We start from the raw sequence: 23,494 nt of genomic DNA on the forward strand, positions 1-23,494 counted from the left end.
AGGAGACTCAGGGCTTTGTTGTTCTCGTTTAAGGCCCAGCAAATAAGCCAGAACCAATCATCTGCTTGGTGAATTGTTCTCCTTCTCGCTGCTGATTGTCTCTGAGCCGTTCCTGGTTCTCGCTGGTGTTCTCCTGCTTCTAAAACATTGCTGAAGAATCAGTGTGAATGGTTGTTGGTCTGTAGCTCATTGCAGGTCACTGTATTCTGATCATTCAGTGTGTGAAACTCCAGACTCATGGTACGTTTGAAAGCCAGGACACCCGGGTCCTGTTCCCAACTCTATCCCGACAGGTTGTGTGATGGAAGACAAGGCCCTTCGCCTTTCTCAGTGTTCGTTTTTCCCTCTGTCAGTTGGGGAGAACAATCCTCTCACACCTGCCTCCTGGTCGGGGGAGGCTGGGGAGCTGTGGGGACCTGTTTGAGAGTGTCACTCGGAGCAGTGTATCGGAGGAGGTGTCCTATCGGGTTGAGTCATTCCAGAGGATGATGTCGTGCAGCAGAACCCCGTTTTCCCAACCTGGCGTGACGCAGCTTTGCATGTGAACCGAACCAAGGGCGCACACAGGTCCAGAAGCCGGCGATTTCTCCTTTGGCCACTAGATGGCGCTGCAGCCTCCCACTTCCCCCTTCTCCTGGTCAGCGCAATGGGGGTTAGTGTCCCGAAAAAGAACGCCTGCTTGAACCCTTGCACTACCACTGAGTGTGTGGGGGTGTGTGCGGGGGTGACACTCCCCAAAAAGAACGCCTTCCAGCCCCCAGATGTGATGAACATGAACAGACACACAGGCACACACACATGAAGTTAGCATGTCAGAGAGGACGGGGTCATCAGCAGTCGCAAGCTGACCCCTGATGTGTCCCGGGACTCAGTGGGCTGGATCGAACAGCAATTTAATGCTGGTCCCCTCCTATGTCCTTGGACTCGGCAGGCTGGGCTGAGCAACACCTTCATCTGCCACCGTCCTCTGCCCCCAGGTTCAGCCCCTCCTTATCCCCGCCTTCACCCCACAGCCATTCTGCTCGTAACCATTTGATGAGCAAACCCCCAAGGTTTTTTGGAGCTGCAGGGATCTTTAGCTTGGGTACAAGGAGCGTTGCTGCAGAGTGAATGGAGAAGCCAAAAACACCCATGGAGGTATGTTAGGGGGGTTATTCCTTCACCCACTTACTTCCCTGGTCCTTCTCGCATGAACAGAGAGCAACAATACCCAAGTCCAAAGGTGCAAACAATTCAATGTTTATTGGGGTGAACTTCCAGCAAGCATGATTCCAGTTTCCTTCCTTAGTATCCTCCTTCCCAGCTCTGACACCTCAGAGCCTTACACCTGTGTCCCTGTTCCCATTCCTGCCCTTAGCAAAACATGATTCCAATTTGCTTACTCCCATTCCCTGTTCCCATTTCCCCCTTTTGCAAAACATGGTTCCAATTTCCTTACCCCCATTCCCTGTGCCCATCTCCCCCACCCCCACCCACCCATGCCCCCTCACTTCCTCATTGACTACATATTATATAGTAAAACTTGAGTTCTGCTTAGCTATACCTTAACCAATCATTTTCCTGACATTTAACTAACCAATCCTAACATATTGGTACATGATTATGTAACCAATTATATCCCACCACCTTAATTAGTTTACACCCAGCAAAATTAATTATACAGCAGACAGGAACAATCACAGAACCAGACAGAGATTATACAGACAAACAATAGCAAAGTGGGAACTATAATGACAAAACAATACAGAAGTGAGGATTTCACATCCCAGTATTGATAAGTGAGTTCTTGCCAGACAGGATGCTGTTTCCTTTTACATTTTCTAGGCACTTCCCTTTCTCTGGAGGTGATAGGCATTATCAGGACAGGATTGTATTCCTAACAGCCCAATAGCACCTTCTTTCAATGTGACTAGTTTGGAATGTGAGGATGTGACCGGTCGCTTCCTAGCTTATGGCTGCCTCTGCTGCTTAGCCAAAGGCCTTAGCCTAAGCACAGGGCCTCAGACTGTCACAGTAAGAAAAGGCCCTTGCACTGACAGACAGTGATTTTGATTCTCTTTTGTACCTCTATAACTAGCCAAGTGATAAGAATACACCTACATTCTTAGAGTATAGGCCCTTACAGACAGGCCTGAATATCTATATCCTAACAAGGTGGGGTGGGGGGCTAGCAAACTATAAATGATCACAGGAGGCAGGGTCAGGAGGCCATACCTAGAGAGAGACAGAGGCACAGAAAGAGACAGATGGATCTCAGCACTCCTGAAGCTGGAATCGATCAGGGTTCCCAGGTGGCCTTGGTCGCGGAGGGACCGGAGCGCTGGAGCCAGGCAGAGCCCCCAGCACAATCAGTCAGGAAAGGCTAATGAGGAGGACTTGTGGCACCTTAGAGACAAACCAATTTATCTGAGCATAAGCGTTCATGGGCTAAAGCCCACTTCATCAGATGCATGCAGGGGAAAATACAGCAGGAAGATATAGATATAAATATATCGACACAGCGAAGACAAGAAAATGGGGGTTGCCCTCCCAACTCTTAACGAGACCAATCGATGAAGGTGGGCTGTTAGCAGCAGGAGAAAAAAACACTTTTGTTGCGATACCTTAATCGATTGGTCTCGTTAAGAGTTAGAATGGCAACCCCCATTTTCTCATGTTCTCTGTGTATATATATCTATATATCTTCCTGCTGTATTTTCCACTGCATGCGTCTGATGAAGTGGCCTTTAGCCCATGACAGCTTATGCTGAAATAAATTGGTTCGTCTCTAAGGTGCCACAAGTCCTCCTCGTTCTTTCTGCTGAAACAGACTAACACGGCTATCACTCTGAAGCCGCACCAAAGGCTCTTACGTAAATTAAGTTGTCATGGGATAAGAGGGAAGACCCTTTCATGGATTGAGAACTGGTTAAAAGACAGGGAACAAAGGGTAGGAATAAATGGTAAATTTCCAGAATGGAGAGGGGTAACCAGTGGTGTTCCCCACGGGTCAGTCCTAGGACCAATCCTATTCAACTTATACATAAACAATCTGGAGAAAGGGGTAAACAGTGAGGTGGCAAAGTTTGCAGGTGATGCTAAACTGCTCAAGATAGTTAAGACCAAAGCAGACTGTGACGAACTTCAAAAAGATCTCACAAAACTAAGTGATTGGGCAACAAAATGGCAAATGAAATTGAATGTGGCTAAATGTAAAGTAATGCACATTGGAAAAAATAACCCCAACTATACATACAATATGATGGGGGGCTAATTTAGCTACAACTAATCAGGAGAAAGATCTTGGAGACATCGTGGATAGTTCTCTGAAGACGTCCACGCAGTGCGCAGCGGCCGTCAAAAAAGCAAACGGGATGTTAGGAAAGCAAACGGGATGTTAGGGGGTGGGCGGCTAGAAGCTGGGGGACTGGATCGGGACCCCCAACACTGACTGGTCTCTCTGCCCTGCAGTTTTAGTCCCCCCAGATTAGCCTGATTATCACAACAAAATTTTGTTTCTCCTGCTGCTAACAGCCCACCTTCATCGATTGGTCTCGTTAAGAGTTGCTATGGCAACCCCCATTTTCTCGTCTTCTCTGTATCGCTACATCTATATCTTCCTGCTGTATTTTCCCCTGCATGCATCTGATGAAGTGGGCTTTTGCCCATGAAAGTTTATGCTGAGATAAATTGGTTAGTCTCTAAGGTGCCACAAGTCCTCCTCATTCGCTTTTCCTGACTGATTGTGCTGGGGACTCTGCCTGGCTCCAGCGCTCCGGTCCCTCCGCTACCAAGGCCACCTGGGAACCCTGATCAATTCCAGCTTCAAGGAGTGCTGAGATCCATCTGTCTCTTTCTGTGCCTCTGTCTCTCTCTAGGAATAGCCTCCTGACCCTGCCTCCTGTGATCAGTTATAGTTTGCTAGCCCCCCACCCCACCTCCATGGGTGTTTTTGGCTTCTCCATTCACTCTGCAGCAACGCTCCTTGTACCCAAGCTAAAGATCCCTGCAGCCCCAAAAGTCCTCGGGGGTTTGCTCAGCAAGTGGGTTACTAGCAGAATGGTTGTGGGGTGAAGGTGGGGATAGGGAGGTGCTGAACCTGGGGGCAGAGGAGGGTGGCAGATTAAGGTGTTGCTCAGCCCAGCCCACTGAGTCATAGAATCATAGAATATCAGGGTTGGAAGGGACCCCAGAAGGTCATCTAGTCCAACCCCCTGCTCGAAGCAGGACCAATTCCCAGTTAAATCATCCCAGCCAGGGCTTTGTCAAGCCTGACCTTAAAAACCTCTAAGGAAGGAGATTCTACCACCTCCCTAGGGAACGCATTCCAGTGTTTCACCACCCTCTTAGTGAAAAAGTTTTTCCTAATATCCAATCTAAACCTCCCCCACTGCAACTTGAGACCATTACTCCTCGTTCTGTCATCTGCTACCATTGAGAACAGTCTAGAGCCATCCTCTTTGGAACCCCCTTTCAGGTAGTTGAAAGCAGCTATCAAATCCCCCCTCATTCTTCTCTTCTGCAGGCTAAACAATCCCAGCTCCCTCAGCCTCTCCTCATAACTCATGTGTTCCAGTCCCCTAATCATTTTTGTTGCCCTTCGCTGGACTCTCTCCAATTTATCCACATCCTTCTTGAAGTGTGGGGCCCAAAACTGGACACAGTACTCCAGATGAGGCCTCACCAATGTCGAATAGAGGGGAACGATCACGTCCCTCGATCTGCTCGCTATGCCCCTACTTATACATCCCAAAATGCCATTGGCCTTCTTGGCAACAAGGGCACACTGCTGACTCATATCCAGCTTCTCGTCCACTGTCACCCCTAGTCCTTTTCCGCAGAACTGCTGCCTAGCCATTCGGTCCCTAGTCTGTAGCTGTGCATTGGGTTCTTCCGTCCTAAGTGCAGGACCCTGCACTTATCCTTATTGAACCTCATCAGATTTCTTTTGGCCCAAACCTCCAATTTGTCTAGGTCCTTCTGTATCCTATCCCTCCCCTCCAGCGTATCTACCACTCCTCCCAGTTTAGTATCATCCGCAAATTTGCTGAGAGTGCAATCCACACCATCCTCCAGATCATTTATGAAGATATTGAACAAAACCGGCCCCAGGACCGACCCTTGGGGCACTCCACTTGATACCGGCTGCCATCTAGACATGGAGCCATTGATCACTACCCGTTGAGCCCGACAATCTAGCCAGCTTTCTATCCACCTTATAGTGCATTCATCCAGCCCATACTTCCTTAACTTGCTGACAAGAATACTGTGGGAGACCGTGTCAAAAGCTTTGCTAAAGTCAAGAAACAATACATCCACTGCTTTCCCTTCATCCACAGAACCAGTAATCTCATCATAAAAGGCGATTAGATTAGTCAGGCATGACCTTCCCTTGGTGAATCCATGCTGGCTGTTCCTGATCACTTTCCTCTCATGCAAGTGCTTCAGGATTGATTCTTTGAGGACCTGCTCCATGATTTTTCCAGGGACTGAAGTGAGGCTGACTGGCCTGTAGTTCCCAGGATCCTCCTTCTTCCCTTTTTTAAAGATTGGCACTACATTAGCCTTTTTCCAGTCATCCGGGACTTCCCCGGTTCGCCACGAGTTTTCAAAGATAATGGCCAATGGCTCTGCAATCACAGCCGCCAATTCCTTCAGCACTCTCGGATGCAACTCGTCCGGCCCCATGGACTTGTGCACGTCCAACTTTTCTAAATAGTCCCTAACCACCTCTATCTCCACAGAGGGCTGGCCATCTCTTCCGCATTTTGTGATGCCCAGCGCAGCAGTCTGGGAGCTGACCTTGTTAGTGAAAACAGAGGCAAAAAAAGCATTGAGTACATTAGCTTTTTCCACATCCTCTGTCACTAGGTTGCCTCCCTCATTCAGTAAGGGGCCCACACATTCCTTGGCTTTCTTCTTGTTGCCAACATACCTGAAGAAACCCTTCTTGTTACTCTTGACATCTCTGGCTAGCTGCAGCTCCAGGTGCGATTTGGCCCTCCTGATAACATTCCTACATGCCCGAGCAATATTTTTATACTCTTCCCTGGTCATATGTCCAACCTTCCACTTCTTGTAAGCTTCTTTTTTATGTTTAAGATCCGCTAGGATTTCACCATTAAGCCAAGTTGGTCGCCTGCCATATTTACTATTCTTTCGACTCATCGGGATTGTTTGTCCCTGTAACCTCAACAGGGATTCCTTGAAATACAGCCAGCTCTCCTGGACTCCTTTCCCCTTCAAGTTAGTCCCCCAGGGGATCCTGGCCATCCGTTCCCTGAGGGAGTCGAAGTCTGCTTTCCTGAAGTCCAGGGTCCGTATCCTGCTGCTTACCTTTGTTCCCTGCGTCAGGATCCTGAACTCAACCAACTCATGGTCACTGCTTCCCAGATTCCCATCCACTTTTGCTTCCCCCACTAATTCTACCCAGTTTGTGAGCAGCAGGTCAAGAAAAGCGCCCCCCCAGTTGGCTCCTCTAGCACTTGCGCCAGGAAATTGTCCCCTACGCTTTCCAAAAACTTCCTGGATTGTCTATGCACCGCTGTATTGCTCTCCCAGCAGATATCAGGAAAATTAAAAAGAAAAGGAGTACTTGTGGCACCTTAGAGACTAACCAATTTATTTGAGCATGAGCTTTCGTGAGCTACAGCTCACTTCATCAGATGTTTACCGTGGAAACTGCAGCAGACTTTATATACACACAGAAATCATGAAACAATACCTCCTCCCACCCCACTGTCCTGCTGGTAATAGCTTATCTAAAGTGATCAACAGGTGGGCCATTTCCAGCACAAATCCAGGTTTTCTCACCCTCCACCCCCCCCCCCCCCCACAAATTCACTCTCCTGCTGGTGCTAGCCCATCCAAAGTGACAACTCTTTACATAATCAAGTCGGGCTATTTCCTGCATAGATCAAGGTTTTCTCACATCCCCCCCACCCCCATACACACACAAACTCACTCTCCTGCTGGTAATAGCTCATCTAAACTGACCATTCTCCAGGTTTAAATCCAAGTTAAACCAGAACATCTGGGGGGGGGGGGGTAGGAAAAAACAAGAGGACACAGGCTACCTTGCATAATGACTTAGCCACTCCCAGTCTCTATTTAAGCCTAAATTAATAGTATCCAATTTGCAAATGAATTCCAATTCAGCAGTTTCTCGCTGGAGTCTGGATTTGAAGTTTTTTTGGATGTCATGTGTGTCATGTGTGTGTGCCTGTGTGTCTGTTCATGTTCATCACATTTGGGGGCTGGAAGACCCCAGCCCTGGGGAACCGAGGTCCTGCAGGGTAGCTCCATTGGGAGGGAACTTGCAGAAGGAAGGAGTAGCGATCCATAGGAAAACACAAGTGACAAAAGCAGCACATTGACAGAATTGCAAAATCTCCCCCCACCAGAAGAGTAATCCTAACAAATGGGCGTACCCCAAGGTAAAGGGCAATTCTGGTAACAGCTCATTTGGGGCTTGTTTGGAAGGGGGATGGACGTCATTCTTGGGACAAGTCACCTGCTATGGCTAAAAACAATTTAGTCCTGTGCACCCTTCCAGACAAGTCTTATGTCCCAAATACTTTGGGTCTTCCGGGATAAGTCCCTGAATAATCAAGGATCTTGACCGAAAAGGTCGTCACGTCTAAAAAGGAAGAAAGATTGTCGTTGTGGAGACCATGAAACAAGCCCTGCAACTTCTGGACACGTATCCCGACAGTCCACAGGGTGCACATCAAGGAACGTTCAAAGCGAGAAGGGCGTTCTTTTTGGGGAGACTAACCCCCATTGCGCTGACCAGGAGAAGGGGGAAGTGGGAGTCTGCAGCGCCATCTAGCGGCCAAAGGAGAAATCGCCGGCTTCTGGACCTGTGTGCGCCCTTGGTTCGGTTCCCATGCAAAGCTGTGTCACGCCAGGTTGGGAAAACGGGCTTCTGCTGCACGACATCATCCTCTGGAATGACTCAACCCGATAGGACACCTCCTACAATACACTGCTCCGAGTGACGCTCTCAAACAGGTCCCCACAGCTCCCCAGCCGCCCCCCACCAGGAGGCAGGTGTGAGAGGATTGTTCTCCCCAGATGACAGAGGGAGAAACGAAGGCTGAGAAAGGCGAAGGGCCTCGTCCTCCATCACACAACCTGTCGGGATAGAGTTGGAAACAGGACCCGGGTGTCCTGACTTTCAAACGAACCATCAGTCTGGAGTTTCACACACTGAATGATCAGAATAAAGGGACCTGCAATGAGCTACAGACCAACAACCATTCACACTGATTCTTCAGCAAGTGTTTCAGAAGCACGAGAACACCAGCGAGAACCAGGAACGGCTCAGAGACAATCAGCAGCGAGAGGGAGAACAATTCACCAAGCAGATGATTGGTTCTGGCTTATTTCCTGGGCCTTAAAAGAGAACAACAAAGTACTGAGTCTCCTCCCTGCCACGACACCCCCTGCTCAGCCAATCAGCGTGGAGACCCTGGCAGTGGGCTGAGGGTTCCCCAGATGGCCCAGGGATGGCTCAGGTCACCGGTGAGGATCACTCTCAGAACACGCTTCCTGTCCCATCTCTTTGGGAGGCCTCCCACCATGAGGGCTACAGAGCAGCCCCCTCCTCACCAGTGGAGGGAGGGAAGCAGGAAAAGGGAAACCAAAAAAGACAAACCCCAAGGAGTCGAAGGGACAAAGGCCTAGCTGGGGGAAAATTGTCCCACCTTAACCTCCTGTTTTCCGTACCGAGAATTTGGCCAGCACCGGGCGGATCAGGCTGCCTCGGTACCAAACTTCTCTGGGGCTCTTCCCTTCTCCACAGGGATGTCTGTCTTCTCGCTCAATGAGCAGTGGGAAAGGAGAAAACTCCAGAGAGGCTCCACCTCGCGCTCACATACGAGACCCTGAATTCTCTCTCAGTCCTCAAGGAGACACCTCAAGAAGGAGACTCCCTGCAGCAAAGCCCCGGGGGTCTCTGAGATCCCCCTGCCCTGCAACCTGTCCTCCCTGGCCGTTGTCGTGGACTCTCTGTGAGGTCACCGCCTCCCAACCGCCTTTCACCAATCAGCTGAGTGCTGCAAAAGGCCCTTGTGATGTCACTGCCACCCCCACCCCTGCCCTGCAGGGCTCATGTCCTGCCCCGAGCCGGCTCCTGTGCGTGTTTGAGCTGCTCCCCCTGGGTCACCCCCACACACTCAGTGGTCGTGCAAGGGTTCATGCAGGCCACACGTGGAACCATCAGAGGATGCTCAATGTGCCGCACTCGGTTTTGCAGAGGTTTGGAGACTTGAAGGCCAGAAGAGACTGTTAGATCATCTCATCTGGCCCCCCTACACATTACAGGCCTCCTGCATGGTGCAGTCGTGAGTTTTGGACCAAAGCAGACTCGAGAAAGGCATCTCATCAAGGGATGGAGGAAGCACCACTTCCCTTGGGAGTCTGGAGGAAATTGATGCTGTGGGGGGCAGGGAATTGACCTCAAGGCCACACTTGTGAGTCTGTATCATAACACACATGAACAACAGCACTGCGCGAAGTATGTACACGTCACCTTAACTCTGATGTTTCCTAACGTTTAAAGGCCTGGTCTCCAGGGTTTTCTTTGTGCTTACAGATCGATTTTGGGGAGAGATGCAATCATTTAGCTCAGAGTGGGAGCCATGTTAGTCTGTATCAGCAAAAAAAACCCAACCAAACAAACAAAAAAACAAAAGAAGGAGTAGTTCTGGCACCTTAGAGACTAACAAATGTATTTGGGCACATTTGATGGTGTGGCTGATGTGATTAGGTCCGAGGATGGTGTCCCTAGACTAGATATGTGCAGTGGGTTTGTTGCAAGGATAGGTTCCTGGGTTAGTGTTTTTGTTGTCTGGTTGCTGGTGAGTATTTGCTTCAGGTTGGGGGGCTGTCTGTAAGTGGGGACTGGCCTGTGAGATTGAGGGATCGTCCTTAAGAATAGATTGTAGATCCTCGATTCTGCCCTGGAGATCTTTTAGTTGGGGGCTGAAGCTGATGGCTGGTGGCGTTCGGTTCCTTTCTTTGTTGGGCCTGTCCTGGAGTAGGTGACTTCTGAGTATTCTTCCTTTCAGCAGGTGGGGATTGTAGTTTGAAGAATGCTGTCATAAATATAAAGGGAAGGGTAAACCCCTTTAAAATCCCTCCTGGCCAGAGGAAAAATCCTCTCACCTGTAAAGGGTTAAGAAGCTAAAGGTAACCTCGCTGGCACCTGACCAAAATGACCAATGAGGAGACAAGATACTTTCAAAAGCTGGGGGGAGGGAGAAAAACAAAGGGTCTGTGTCTGTCTGTATGCTGCTTTTGCCGGGGATAGAACAGGAATGGAGTCTTAGAACTTTTAGTAAGTAATCTCGCTAGGTATGTGTTAGATTATGATTTCTTTAAATGGCTGAGAAAGGAACTGTGCTGAATGGAATGACTATTCCTGTCTGTGTGTCCTTTTTGTAACTTAAGGTTTTGCCTAGAGGGATTCTCTATGTTTTGAATCTAATTACCCTGTAAGGTATCTACCATCCTGATTTTACAGAGGGGATTTCTTTACTTCTATTAAAAGTCTTCTTGTAAGAAAACTGAATGCTTTTTCATCATTCTCAGATCCAAGGGTTTGGGTCTGTGGTCACCTATGCAAATTGGTGAGGATTTTTACCAAACCTTTCCCAGGAAGTGGGGTGCAAGGGTTGGCAGGATTTTGGGGGGAAAGACTTGTCCAAACTACGTTTCCCAGTAAACCCAGTTAGAGTTTGGTGGTGGCAGTGGAGATCCAGGGACAAAGGATAAAATTTATTTGTACCTTGGGGAAGTTTTAACCTAAGTTGGTGAAAGTAAGCTTAGGAGGTTTTCATGCAGGTCCCCACATCTGTACCCTAGAGTTCAGAGTGGGGGAGGAACCTTGACAAATGCTTGATAGAGATCCTGTCGGTGTTTGTCTCTGTCTGAGGGATTGGAGCAAATGCGGTTGTATCTTAGAACTTGGCTGTAGACAACGGATCGTGTGATGTGGTCTGTATGAAAGCTGGAGGCATGTAGGTAAGTATAGCGGTCCAGGATAGGGTGGTGTTTATGTGACCATTGCTTATTAGCACTGTAGTGTCTAGGAAGTGGGTGTCCTGGGTGGCCTCTCCTTCTGCCCCTCCACCCCCACCAACATGATACAGTTCTGCGGTGACCTGGAATGTGACTTTCCACGTCTCCGACGGAAGCAATATTTCCAACACACCTCTGAACAACACACTAATCCACAGAGACCTTCCGACCAACACGACAAAAAGAAGGATTCTGCCTGAAGGTCGAAACAGCAGACTGGACTTAAACTTGAGTGCTTCAGCCGACAAGCACGGGCTGAAGTGGTCGAAAAGCAGCATCACTTGGCCCATAACCTCAGCTGTGCAGAACACAACACCATCCACAGCCTCAGGAACAACTCTGACATCAGAATCAAAAAGGCTGACAAAGGAGGTGCTGTCGTCATCCTGAATAGGTTGGAATATGAACAAGAGGCTGCTCGGCAGCTCTCCAACTCCACATTCTCCAGCCCATTCCCCTCTGATCCCACTCAGTGTGACCAAGAGAAACTGCATCATCTGCTCAAGAAACTCCCTGAAAAAGCACAAGAACAAATCTGCACAGACCCGCCCCTGGAATCCCGACCAGGGGTCTTCTATCTGCTACCCAAGATCCATAAACCTGGAAATCCTGGACGCCCCGTCATCTCAGGTATATCTGGCTAGGGATGCTGGTCGTGCAGGGCCTGAGGAGAGAGTCGACACAGCCAGATACTCCTGCTGTCTGGATGCCCATACCTGAGAGGATTTCATCGCAGTCTCTCACGAGGGGGTTCAGGCTCCAGCGCTCTGCTCTGTTTTCCCAGCCCTGTGCAGGGGGTTGTTTCCAGTTTCAGAAATGGGGCAATGTTCACACACTCCCAATGGGTCTTTGCATGAATCAGGCCCTAAGCCAGGGGCAGGCAAACTTTGGCCTGATGCCGGATCGGGTTTCAGAAATTGTACAGAGGGACAGTTAGGGGAGGCTGGGCCTCCTCAAAGAGCAAGACATGGCCCGGCCCCCGCCCCCATCTGACCCCCGCTTCTTGCCCCCGGATGGCCACCCCGGGCCTCCGGCCCCATCCAACCCTTCTGTTCTCTGAGGGGCTCCAGATCCCCCTCCCCTAACAGCCCCCCACCACTCCATCCAACCCCCCCTCCTTCCTGTCTGCCACCCGGACCTTCTGCCCCATCCAACCAGCCCTTCTCCCTGACCGCCCCGGGACCTCCTGCTGCCATTCAACCCCCTGTTCCCCGCCCTCTCACCACCCTGACCCCATCCACCCCCCAGCCCCTGACCCCCCCCCGAACTCCCCTGCCCTCTACCCCACCCCTCCCTTGCTCCCTGCCCCCTGACCGCGCAGCCTGGAGCCCCAGGACCAGTCGCCGGGCCGCACTGCAGAGAGCCCCGGGGTCGGCCAGGCTCGTTGCCCCGCTGCCCGGAGCATGGGCCGGCGGCGCTGGGAGCGGAGGCTGCGGGGGGGGAACGGCAGGGACGCGGCCGGGGGCTCTCCAGAACGGCTCAGAGCCCCCGGCCCCTCTTCTGCCCCCCCCTGCTCCCCACATGTCACAGCCACCCCACCCAGCTGAGACACCCCACCCCACAGACCCCTCCCCTCCCTACAGCCCCCCATAGCCATGCTGTGTCCCCCTGGGAGCTACCATGGTGCTGCCCCTCCCAACCCAACCCAACAGCCGCAGCCATGCCATTGACCCAAGTCCCCAATCCAGGTCCCCTATAGCCTCTCCCTCCCCCACATCCCTCCCAGACCCAGTCCCCATCCCTACAACCCAATTGCCACCTGTCCACAACCCCCCTTTCCTCCTCCCACAGCACCAATCCATCCCCTACCCTCCCACAGCTCCCACCACACAGACCCCTCCACCTCCCAGCTGGGCCCCCTCCCCGCCCCCCTCCACCCCACCCACCCCGTCAGACACCCGCGCCCGCTGGTGCACCAGGGTTTCCCCAAGACCCACCAACAGCTGTGAATGGTGTGGGGGAGAAGGTGTTGGCATTTGGTTGTGTATTGGGATTATGTGTACGTGTCGAGGCTTGTGGGGGCTTTGTGCTGGGGGAGAAACTGAGCCCTGATTCGGGGCCAGGGCTTCTCTGACTCGGGGTCCTATGAAGGGAGCCAGCCAGTCAGGCCGTGGCACAGGAGCCAGCAAACAGGGCTGTAAACAGGGGAGTCTGAGGGGGAGTTTGTCTTGTGGTGCTTGTTTGGGGTTTGTTGTTCCTGTGGGGGGTGGGATTTGGGTGTTTCCCAGGTGAACAGGATTTAGGTGGGAAGGCGATGACAGACACAGAGGCAGCGGTGGGAGTGACTCATGTCGTGGAAGACACAATGGAGATGACTGGCTGTGGAAGCTGCCGCATGTCCATGATCCTGGAGGGGGGACCTGGTAAGAGTTTTGTCTGCATGAAATGCCGTCTGCTCGAGCTGATGGAGGAGAAGATCTGAGGTTTGGAGATGCAGGTGGAAAGTCTGGTTGAGTTTAGAAAGGGGTTTGAGCAGATGATGGAGCAAAGACATGAGGTATCTGAAGGGAAAAGCTCAGACTTGCAGATGGAAGCAGGACTGAGGAATTCTGAGGGGAGACTGCTGGGTGAGGAAAGTGGTCAGTGAAAGCATGTGACTAAAAAAAAACCAGGCAGAGGAAAAGACGGGCTAGTGAAGGAGAAATAGAGTTCAGGAATAGTTTTTGAGAGTTGGAAAATGAAGAAGGGGCTCAACAGGTAGTCACTGAAGGTGGAGGTACAAGGAGGAAGAGAAGAGTGGCTAGTCCTATAGGAAAAGGGGAAGAGTCAATGGAGACTACACCAAATATGAGCCGCAGGAGGATACAGGATGGGTTGAAGAGGATTACAAGGGAGAATAGGAATGGAAAGAACTTGCAGCCAGAGGGAACAGGGGATAGACTGGAGAATAGCATTGTCACCAGGGAAAGGCAGGGCTACGTGATCGGGGACTCTTTACTGAGAAGACTAGACAGGCCTGTAACCAGAGCTGATCCAGAGAATAGAAGGGTGTGCTGTCTTCCAGGTGCGAATATACGGGATGTAGATCTGAGGTTGAAAAGGACCCTAAAGGGAACGGGAAAGAATCCCCTAATTATCCTTCATGTGGGAACAAATGATACAGCTAGATTCTCGCTGGAAAGGATTAAGGGAGACTGTGCTTGGCTGGGGAAGACGCTTAAGGAAATTGAGGCTCAGGTGATCTGTGGTGGGATTTTGCCTGTTCCTGGAGAAGGTCAACAAAGGCGTGACAAGATTATGACTATCAACAGATGGCTCAGGCAGTGGTGCTAGAAGGAGGGCTTTGGGATGAATGGCCACTGGGAGGCATTCCTGGACAGAGGACAGTTCTCTCGGGATGGACTTCATCTGAGTAGGGAAGGAAACAGACTTCTAGGATGGAGGCTGGCACAACTGATTAAGGGAGCTTTAATCTAGGAATCTGGGGGAGATGATTGGTTGGGGAATGTCCAGGTAATCTCCATGCCGGATTTTAGCCTTGAGAGGGAAGAAAAGAAAGTAAGAAAGGATACAGCCGTGGGTAGGGGAATGGCTATAAGGAGGAAGGGCAGTGTGGACACCAGTCTAGTAGGTTCTGCTGGCTGTGGAATGACCGTGCCTCGTTGGGTAAAGAACGTGAGCGAGGCCAAACAGCAAAAATGAAGATGTTTGTACACCAATGCGAGGAGCCTAGGTAACAAAATGGAGGAATTAGAGGTACTGGTGCAGGAAGTGAAACCAGATATTCTCGGGATAACAGAAACAGGGGGGAATAGTCGTCATGACTGGACTACGGGTGTTGAAGGGTATGTGCTGTTTAGGAAAGACCGAAATAAAGGTCAAGGTGGTGAAGTAGCATTGTCTATCAATGAGGAGGTCGAATGTAAAGAAATCAGCGATGGAATGGATAAGACAGAGTCCGTCTGGGCAAAAATGACATTGGGGAAGCAAACGACTCGAGCCTGCCCTGGGATAGTGCTTGGAGTGAGCTAGAGGCCGCCGGGATCTCATGTGGATATGGATCGAGCCCTCTTTAATGTTTTTAATGAAGTAAATACTCATGGAAACTGCGTGATCATGGGAGACGTCGCACGCGCGCACAACACGACACACAACCCGTCACACACACACAAATCACACATAACACGTCACACACTGAACAAAACACTCAAGACAACACACACACAACCACGTCTCACACACACACGACACACAACGTCTCACACACAGAGACACGTCTCTCACACACGCCGACACACATGCAAGGCACACGACGGCTCTCACACACGTCCACAGACAAACACACGACACATAATGTCGCACACATGCCGACACACACACACACGCCGACACACAATACTGACACACATGAAACCGACAAACACACGACACAGACAACGACTGACACACACACACAAGACACACGACGTCTCACACACACACACGAACATGACGTCTCACACACACACACAACTTCTCTCACATAGGCCCACACATGACACGCCCACACAACACACACCCACACACGCCCACACAACGCACGCAGAACACACGCCCACACACACGACACATGCACAACACACAACACACCACACGACACGCCCCCCCCACACAAAACACAACACAACACAACATACGCCCACGCCGAAAGACACACACCACACACAACTCACGCCCACACACACACACACACACACACACCCGCCGACTCACGACGACTCACACACAGCGAGACGGCAAACACACTGACACACATGACGTCTCACACGCCCACGACACGACACTGACACGTCATACGACACACAAGACGGCAGAGGACACGACACCGAAATCACACCCCGGAGACGACCCCCCGCGGGGGCGAGAGCGGAGCGGGGACGGTCGGGGGAACTCGGTCTCTGGGCGGCGCGTGGGGCCGGTGTGGGCGGGAGGGAAGAGGGCGGCAGGGCCGAGGGCGAGATTCCAGCCCCCGTCGAGCGCTGTGGAGCGAGGGCTCCGGCTCGGCTCTCGCAGCGGCTCTGGCGAGGAATGGTGCCGGAGCTCTCGCCGGAGGGGAACGCAGCAGGAGGGGCCTGAGCCGCTTGGGCCTCTTTCCAAGGAGGCGGAACCAGGCCTCCGCTCTCTGCCCGCTGCAGACCCGGCTGCCAGGTCGGCGCTGCCAGTTCCTTGTCCGCACTCGCCGTCTTCTCGTGTGTTCGCCAACTCGCTCTCTCCCCTCTGCTCTCCTGGTGCCGTCTCCCTTTGTAGGACACGGGTAGGTGTGCATTCCCACAGGTGAGGTCTCGGGAGCCATGGAGAAGTCGGAGCGGAGGAAAATCATGCAGGGCAGTAGAATGTCTCTTCAGGTACTTTCAGCAGCCTAAGGAAATGAGAAGGGGGGAGTCCAGACTAAGACAGGAGTCTAGTCTGTAAAGAGAAACAACGGGAAGTCTAAGCTACAGAAACTCTTCAAGTTGCCAAAAGACCTTTAGGATGGGAAATGACTTCTTGAATCCAGTCTCTTTAAGATCTTAGGCTTAGTATGTGTGTGTATTTGTATTTGCTTAGCAATCTGCCTTCTTCTGTTTGCTATCCCTTATAATCACTGAAAATCTGCCTTTTCTAGTGAAACTATTTGTTGTTTATTATTATTATTAAACTCAGTTTGTGCAACGGGTGCTCTGGGAGGAAATGATTTGTGTGTTACTCCAAGGGGCCGCCCGGTGACACTGTTGCTCCATAAGGGAAATGCTTTGTGCAATACCTGGTTTAGCCACCCAGTGTCACTGTTGGGCCAGGAGGGAAATGATTTGTGCATTACACTGACTGGCCACCCAGTGTCGCTGTTGCTCCGTTAAGGAAATTATTTGTGCATTACCCAGAGTGGCCACCGAGTGTCACTGTTGCTCCATTAGGGAAAAGCTTTGTGCAATACCTGGATTAGCCACCCGGTGTCACTGTTGCTCTGTGAGGGAAATGGTTTGTACATTATCTGGATTGGCCACCTGGTGTCACTGTTTCTCCACGATGGAAATGGTTTGTGCAATACCCTGAGGGGCCACCCAAGACAACACACAGAAAACACGACAGACAACACTGACACACACACACACACAACATGACACCGACACACACAGAGAGAACACTCTCACACACACACAACACAGGACACCGAAAGACACAAACAACATGACACACAAATAAACTGACACACAAAACAGCACACAACAAGACACACAAAAATCACACACAACACACGACACCGACACATACACACACACACACTTGATGACGCACAAAACAGCAGACAACGTGACAAAGAAATCACACACGACACCGACACACACACACAATATGACACACAACACCTCACATGACACACAAAACAGCACACGTGACACACACACACAACACGATGCACAAAACTTCGCACACAAAATATCACACACCCACACACAACACGACACACGATACCGACACACGACACACAAAACGGCACACAACACGAGACACAAAAATCTCACACAACACATGACACCGACACACACAACATGCACACAAAACGGCACACACCGTCACATGCACACAACACGGTATACAACATGGCACACACACACACTCAACACGGACCACAACACGCACACATAAACACATCTCACACACACAAAACAACACACAAGTCACACACACAACACGTCACACGACACACGCAACACGACACACACAGCACGTCACACGGCAGAAGGTTTCATCGAGGAGGAGGATGTCCCGGGGTCCCCGGGCGATGCTCTGGGACTGCTCCCCAGGAAGCCAGGCAGGACTCTGGGGAAGTCTCCTCTCGGGGAGCAGCCTGTCTGCAGGACACACAGCTCCCCCGGCTCCACCTTCCTGGCTCTGACCTCGGAGCCTTCAGCCTCCTCTGCCCTCCCTGCGCTTCCCACAGCCAGTCCGCCCAGGCGGGGTCCTGGGGGGGGCAGAGGGTCCTGCCCCGCAACTCCGCAGTCAGACGGGACTCTCAGCCAGCCAGGAAAACAGAGGTTTATTAGACGACAGGGACATGGTCTAACACAGAGCTTGTAGGTGCAGAGAACAGGACCCCTCAGCCGGGTCCATTTTGGGGGGGGGCAGTGAGCCAGACAACCCCGTCTGCCCTTCACTCCATGTCTCCAGCCAGCCCCCAACTGAAACTCCCCCCAGCCCCTCCTCCTCTGGGCTTTGTCCCTGTCCCCGGCCAGGAGGGCACCCGATTCCTTTGTTCTCCAACCCTTTAGCTCTCACCTCGCAGGGGGGAAGGGCCCAGGGCATCAGGTGCCAGGAAAGAGGGTGTCGGCCATCCTCTGTGTCCAGACCCCTGCACACACCTGCCCTCCAGAGCTCTGCAACGATCATACACCCTTACCCCACCCTCTAGATCCTTAAGAACTGCATAGGGGAAACTGAGGCACCCCCACACGATTCAGAGGAAACATGAAGTCCTGCTTCATCACAGATGACTCCAGGAGGTGAGTTGCTTGCTATCCTACCATGTTTTTCTGTCTCTCTCCTCTAGTATGTTGGCCAACACACACATTCTGTCTCTGTCTCTCTCCTCTCCTGGTGCCAACGATGACCAGACCCCAGGTGCCTGGGCCCCAGTGCCCCGCCTGTGCTCCATCTCTTCCTGTATCTGCCTCACCCCTTCTCCCAGCCCACACTGCCCACCGCTGCCTGGATGATTTCCCCCTCTCCTCCACTGCACCCCCCTCTGTGGGGTCCCTGCCACTCACCGTCTGCCTCCTCTCCTCCACCCCCTCCCCCGCTTCCCCACGGGTCACTCTGGGGGCCGGTTTTCTTCACCATCTTCGTGCATGATCTGGAGGATGGGATGGATTGCACCCTCAGCAAGTTCGCAGATGACACTAAGCTGGGGGGAGAGGGAGATACGCTGGAGGGTCGGGATAGGGTTCAGAGTGACCCAGACCAATTAGAGGATTGGGCCAAAAGAAATCTGATGAGGTTCAGCAAGGACAAGTGCTGAGCCCTGCACTGAGGAGAGAAGAGTCCCATGCAGTGCCCCAAGTGTGCCATGTCCCCGCCCCGAACCGACCCTCCCGGAGCATCCTCAATTCCATGAAACAGCTGTTCTGGGGTGGGCAGGAAGTGCTGGGAAGGAGAGTGGGGAGTTGCTCAGTGGGGGTGTGTCTCTCTGGGTGGGGTCTGTGTGTGTTTATGCACAAGCTGATTGTGATGTCACGGAGGCCAACAGCAAAGAGTGTTGGGGGTCAGCATTCTTGCCCTGCCGTCAGTCTGCCAACTGGCTTGGTTGTCAACGGCTGGTGACCCAAGGAGCTGCTGAGAGACGCGGACCATCCCTCTGTCAACCACTTCTTGAATCAGCTATTTCCACAGGTGTTTGAGGAACAAAAGGATGAGTTTTTACAGAAGGTAATTCCCAGATTCTTTCCCTGCTCATTAGATCGCACACGACAGGTCGGTGCCTCCTTCTCCTGGGGACGGGTGGGGGCGGGTGTGGCAACAGGCAGGTCTCAGCGTTCCCTTTTGATTTGAAAGTGGCCATCTCTCAGGTCTCCTCCTGCTTCAGCCGGTCAGGTTCTTTGGAGGCAGATTTAGATGATTTTATCTTTCAGCAGACTAGTCGGGGGGAATTTCCAGGGATCGAACCAAAAGGGAAGATAACAAAACTCGTGTAGAATTTAGATTGAGATCTCCATCAATAGTCTTTCCCTTGGAGTTGCCCCTAATGCACTCCTTGCCTTCAAGTTGGGAATAGAAACCCTTTGTCTCCTGTCATGACTGCCAAAGAAATGTGTAAATGAGGATATTCTATGATTCTATGATTTACACCCATCAGGGGACACTGTCTTTTTGAGGCGGGTGCAGCTGGCTTGGGATGGTGCTGATGATGGATAGAAAACAGGCTGGAGTCAATGACAGATGGCACCACAGAAGGGGAAGGGGAAGGGGAAGGGCATCTCCATAGAAGGTCCTGGGTGCTCAGATACCCCAGTTCTAGGTACCCTGGCCTGTCCCAGAGAGAAAAGACAAAGAGGGGCCCAGCCCCCCGACAGTCATGCCATGGACAAGAATCTGGTTGGGAGTGGGCTGAAGGTTCCCGCTGGACAAAGGGGAGCTGAAGTCCCCCAGCGTCCTGGAATTTAAGCAATGCAAGCTTCAAACCCTGCACGGGTGGGGCCTGAGGGGCACCTGCACAAGGTTGGGCTGGACAGGGGCGGCAGGTTTCTACAATTTTTGGTGGTTTCCAGAATGGGACCAAGTCCTGCCTCCCCGTCCACCTCCCCCCACATCTGCCTAAGGCTCTGGGAGTTTGGGTATGGGAGGGAGAGGGAAAGGGGTTGGGCTCTGGGAGGGAGTTTGGGTGTGGGCTGTGGGTTGCGGCAGGGGGTTGGGGTGCAGGAGGGAATGAAGGGTGCGGGGTCTGGGCTGGGGCAGGGGGTTGGGGTGCAGGAGCAGGTGTGGGGGCAGGCTCTGGGAGTGAATTGGATGTGTGGTGTGGGCTCTGGGCTGGGGCAGGGGGTTAGGGTGTGGGAGGGGGTGAGGGGTACAGGCTCTGGGAGGCAGTTTGGGTGCAGGTGTGGGGTCTTGGCTGGGGCAGGGCATTGGGTGCAGGAATGGGTGGGGTGGCCAGGTTCTGGGAGGGAGTTCAGGTGTGGGCTCTGGGCTGGGGGAGGGGGTTGGGGTGCAGGAGAGGGTGCAGGTCGGGCTCTGGGAGGGAGTTGGGTGCAGGGGGTGGGCTCTGGACTGGGGAAGAGGGTTGGGGTGAGAGAGCAGGTGTGGGGGGAGGCCTGTGGGAGGAACTTTGGGTGCGGGATCTGGGTTGGGGTTGGGGGTTGGGGTGCAGGAGGGGGTGCGGGCGCAGGCTCTGGGAGGGAGTTTGGGTGTGGGGTGTGGGCTCTGGGCTAGGGCATGGGGGTAGGGTGGAGGAGGGAGTGCAGGGGGTGGACTCTGGGTGGGAGTTTGGGTGCAGGGGGTTGGGGTCTGGGCTGGGGCTTGGGGTGCGGGAGAGAATGAGGGTGCAGCTCTTACCTCAGGGATCTCCCAAAAGCGACCCACACCCCCCTCTGGCAGCAGCTCCTAGGTGGGGGGTCTCTGCCCATCGCTGCCCACGGACACCACCCCAGCAGCTCCCATTGCCACAGATGACAGAGTCGGCCCTCGGGGCGGGGGCAGCGTGTGGAGATCCCCCCACCCCCGGGGCTGCAGGGACGCGCCAGCCGCTTCCGAGACTGGCAGGCCACACGGAGTGTAAGCAGTGTCAGGGTGAGCCTCACCCTGACATCTGGTGGTGAGGTGTGGCAAGTTGTGGAAAAGAACTTCAGGGGCCGATCTCATTTGCATAGGCACACCCACCCCGCCTAGAACGAGGCCATAGCTGCCCAAATGCTCACTTTGGCTGCTGTGGGATCCCCAGTGTCTCTGTTATTGGGGCAGGAAGAATAAATTGTTATTACCCTGATTATGGGAACTGTGCTGGGAACTGTACTTGGCCTTTTGTTATGATGGAGGGACTCACCATCAACTAAGTAGCACTCGCTAGGCAAGGGTCATGGGTTCCAAAACGCTGTGAATTGAGAGAGGTGGGGGCTAAGTATTAATACTTGGTGCCATGGGTCCTTTGGTGATGGCCTTACATGCTAATTGCTCTTCCTTTTCTCTTCACTGTGGAATCTCAGAGCTAATTTTGATTCCGTTAGGACTCTAGTTATAGGCTGCTGAGCTCCTTTCGGACTAATGGTGTCCCAGCACTGAGGCTCCCCTACTACGAGCTGACTTCACCAAAGAGCTGAACTGAGTAAGAGCCGAAATCACTGAGCGTTGTGTTCAGTAGTGGGGGAGCCTGAAGATCTATTGTGGAGAAGTTTGCGGGATGGCTGGAGTGCCTCGTGGACAGGCTGGTGGAGCAGTTCGTGGGACGGTGGGAGCTGCTGGTGGGCTGCGGAGCGGAGCTGAGCGAAGCAGTTCGTGGGGCGGCTGGTGGAGCGGAGGCCTATGGAGCTGTGGGGCGGTCAGCTTCAGATCATGTAAGGTGCCTTTTACCCCCGCCCCCATCTCCACCCAGGTTGGGAGGTAAAGCTCTGCAGATAAACTTTTGAACTTTGGGGCTTCCCTGACCAGGGACAGAGACTTTTGGGTCATTGGACTTTTGGGACTTTGGGTGATTTGGGGTTGCTGGACTCAAGAACCAAAGGGAAAGGGCATGCCCCAATTTGCTTGGGGTGGGTTTTTTTTTTGCTCGTGAGTTGTGTTATGAATCCTGTTGGTGGTGTTTCCCCAACATAATGCCACATTGTTTCTCTCTGTTATTAAAAGGCTTTTTGCTACACTCAGACTAGGTGCTTGCGAGAGGGGAAGGATTGCCTCTGGGAGGCGCCCAGCGGGGGTGGTACATATTTGTCCAAGGTCACTGGGTGGGGGCTCGAGCCGGTTTGCATTGTGTTATTGGAATGGATCCCCTAGATATTGAACCCGGTCCTTGTTGCTGCCAACTCTGACGGGCAGAAGGGTTACACGGAGCGAGGGTGGGCAGGAAGCCGCCTTAACCCCCTTGTGCTGCCGGTGATGGCAGTGGGGGTTTCCGGGCCCTTTTAAATTGCCCGGGGGCAGCAGGTGGGGCTGGGGGAGACACCGGCCCCCGGACTTGGGTGGAGCCAGGCCCCCGTGGTCTTATGTTGCTGGAGCATGGGCACCAGGGGCCCAGATGAGGCGCCTCCCCTGCGGCTGGAGGAGCATGGGTGCTAATCCACGTTTCGGCGGGTTGGTTTTTGGAGGGTTAAATGAAGGCAGCCTCTGCTCTGGGCTCGTCCAGTTTCAGGGCCTGACGCTGCTTTGCACAACGATGAATCTCAGAACAGGCCAGCACTGAAATGACGGCAGAACCTGAGGAAGGAAAAGACTCTGGGTTCGTCTGTGAGCCTTGACGCCGAACGGGAGCCGTAATTTGACTCGCTTTGTGGCTGCGGCCGGTAAAATGTCAGGACAAAGTCGTCCCAGTGACTGTGACACTGGGTTTGAGGCGGCTTTGGTCTTATTCAAATGTAACTAGCATGGAACACTTGTGTTTTTAAAGGTGGGTTCCCCAAGCAATCCCAAGTTGTTCTTCCCAGAGCTGGGTGATGGTGGGCAGCAGGGGATCTCCCCAGTCTGTGGGGGAATCTCTCTGGGCCCCACTGTTAGTTCTCCAGACTTTCTCCCCCTAACCACGCACACCCCTCCCCCACCCATTATCAATGCTTTACAGCGACCCCTCCGTCCCCTTATGGGATACAGCCTCTCGGTGCCAGAGACTGACTGGGGCTCCCCTCTGCATGGCCCCAATGGGGAAGGAAAGGGACCGATGGGGGAGGAAGAAGACGGGCAGAAGGAGTCAAATGGGGCTAAACCAGAATAGAGGAGATTTTCTTCCTGTTAAAATGGACTGGAGTCTCATTGCTGGAAAGCCACAGCTTGAGTGAGG

At 52.7% G+C, this 23,494-nt stretch overlaps 1 protein-coding gene across 1 annotated transcript in view; it reads right to left on the reverse strand.

Moving 5' to 3' along the window:
* Positions 1-23,494, reverse strand: part of LOC140904590 (uncharacterized) — a 565,656-nt gene that overhangs the window by 536,483 nt on the left and 5,679 nt on the right. The window contains 2 exon segments of the mRNA XM_073327022.1: positions 5,231-5,245; positions 7,901-7,909. Of these exon segments, the coding sequence (XP_073183123.1) occupies positions 5,231-5,245; positions 7,901-7,909 (24 nt within the window).

This window comes from Lepidochelys kempii, unplaced genomic scaffold, assembly GCF_965140265.1.
Source record: "Lepidochelys kempii isolate rLepKem1 unplaced genomic scaffold, rLepKem1.hap2 scaffold_37, whole genome shotgun sequence".
Classification (NCBI taxonomy): domain Eukaryota; kingdom Metazoa; phylum Chordata; order Testudines; family Cheloniidae; genus Lepidochelys; species Lepidochelys kempii.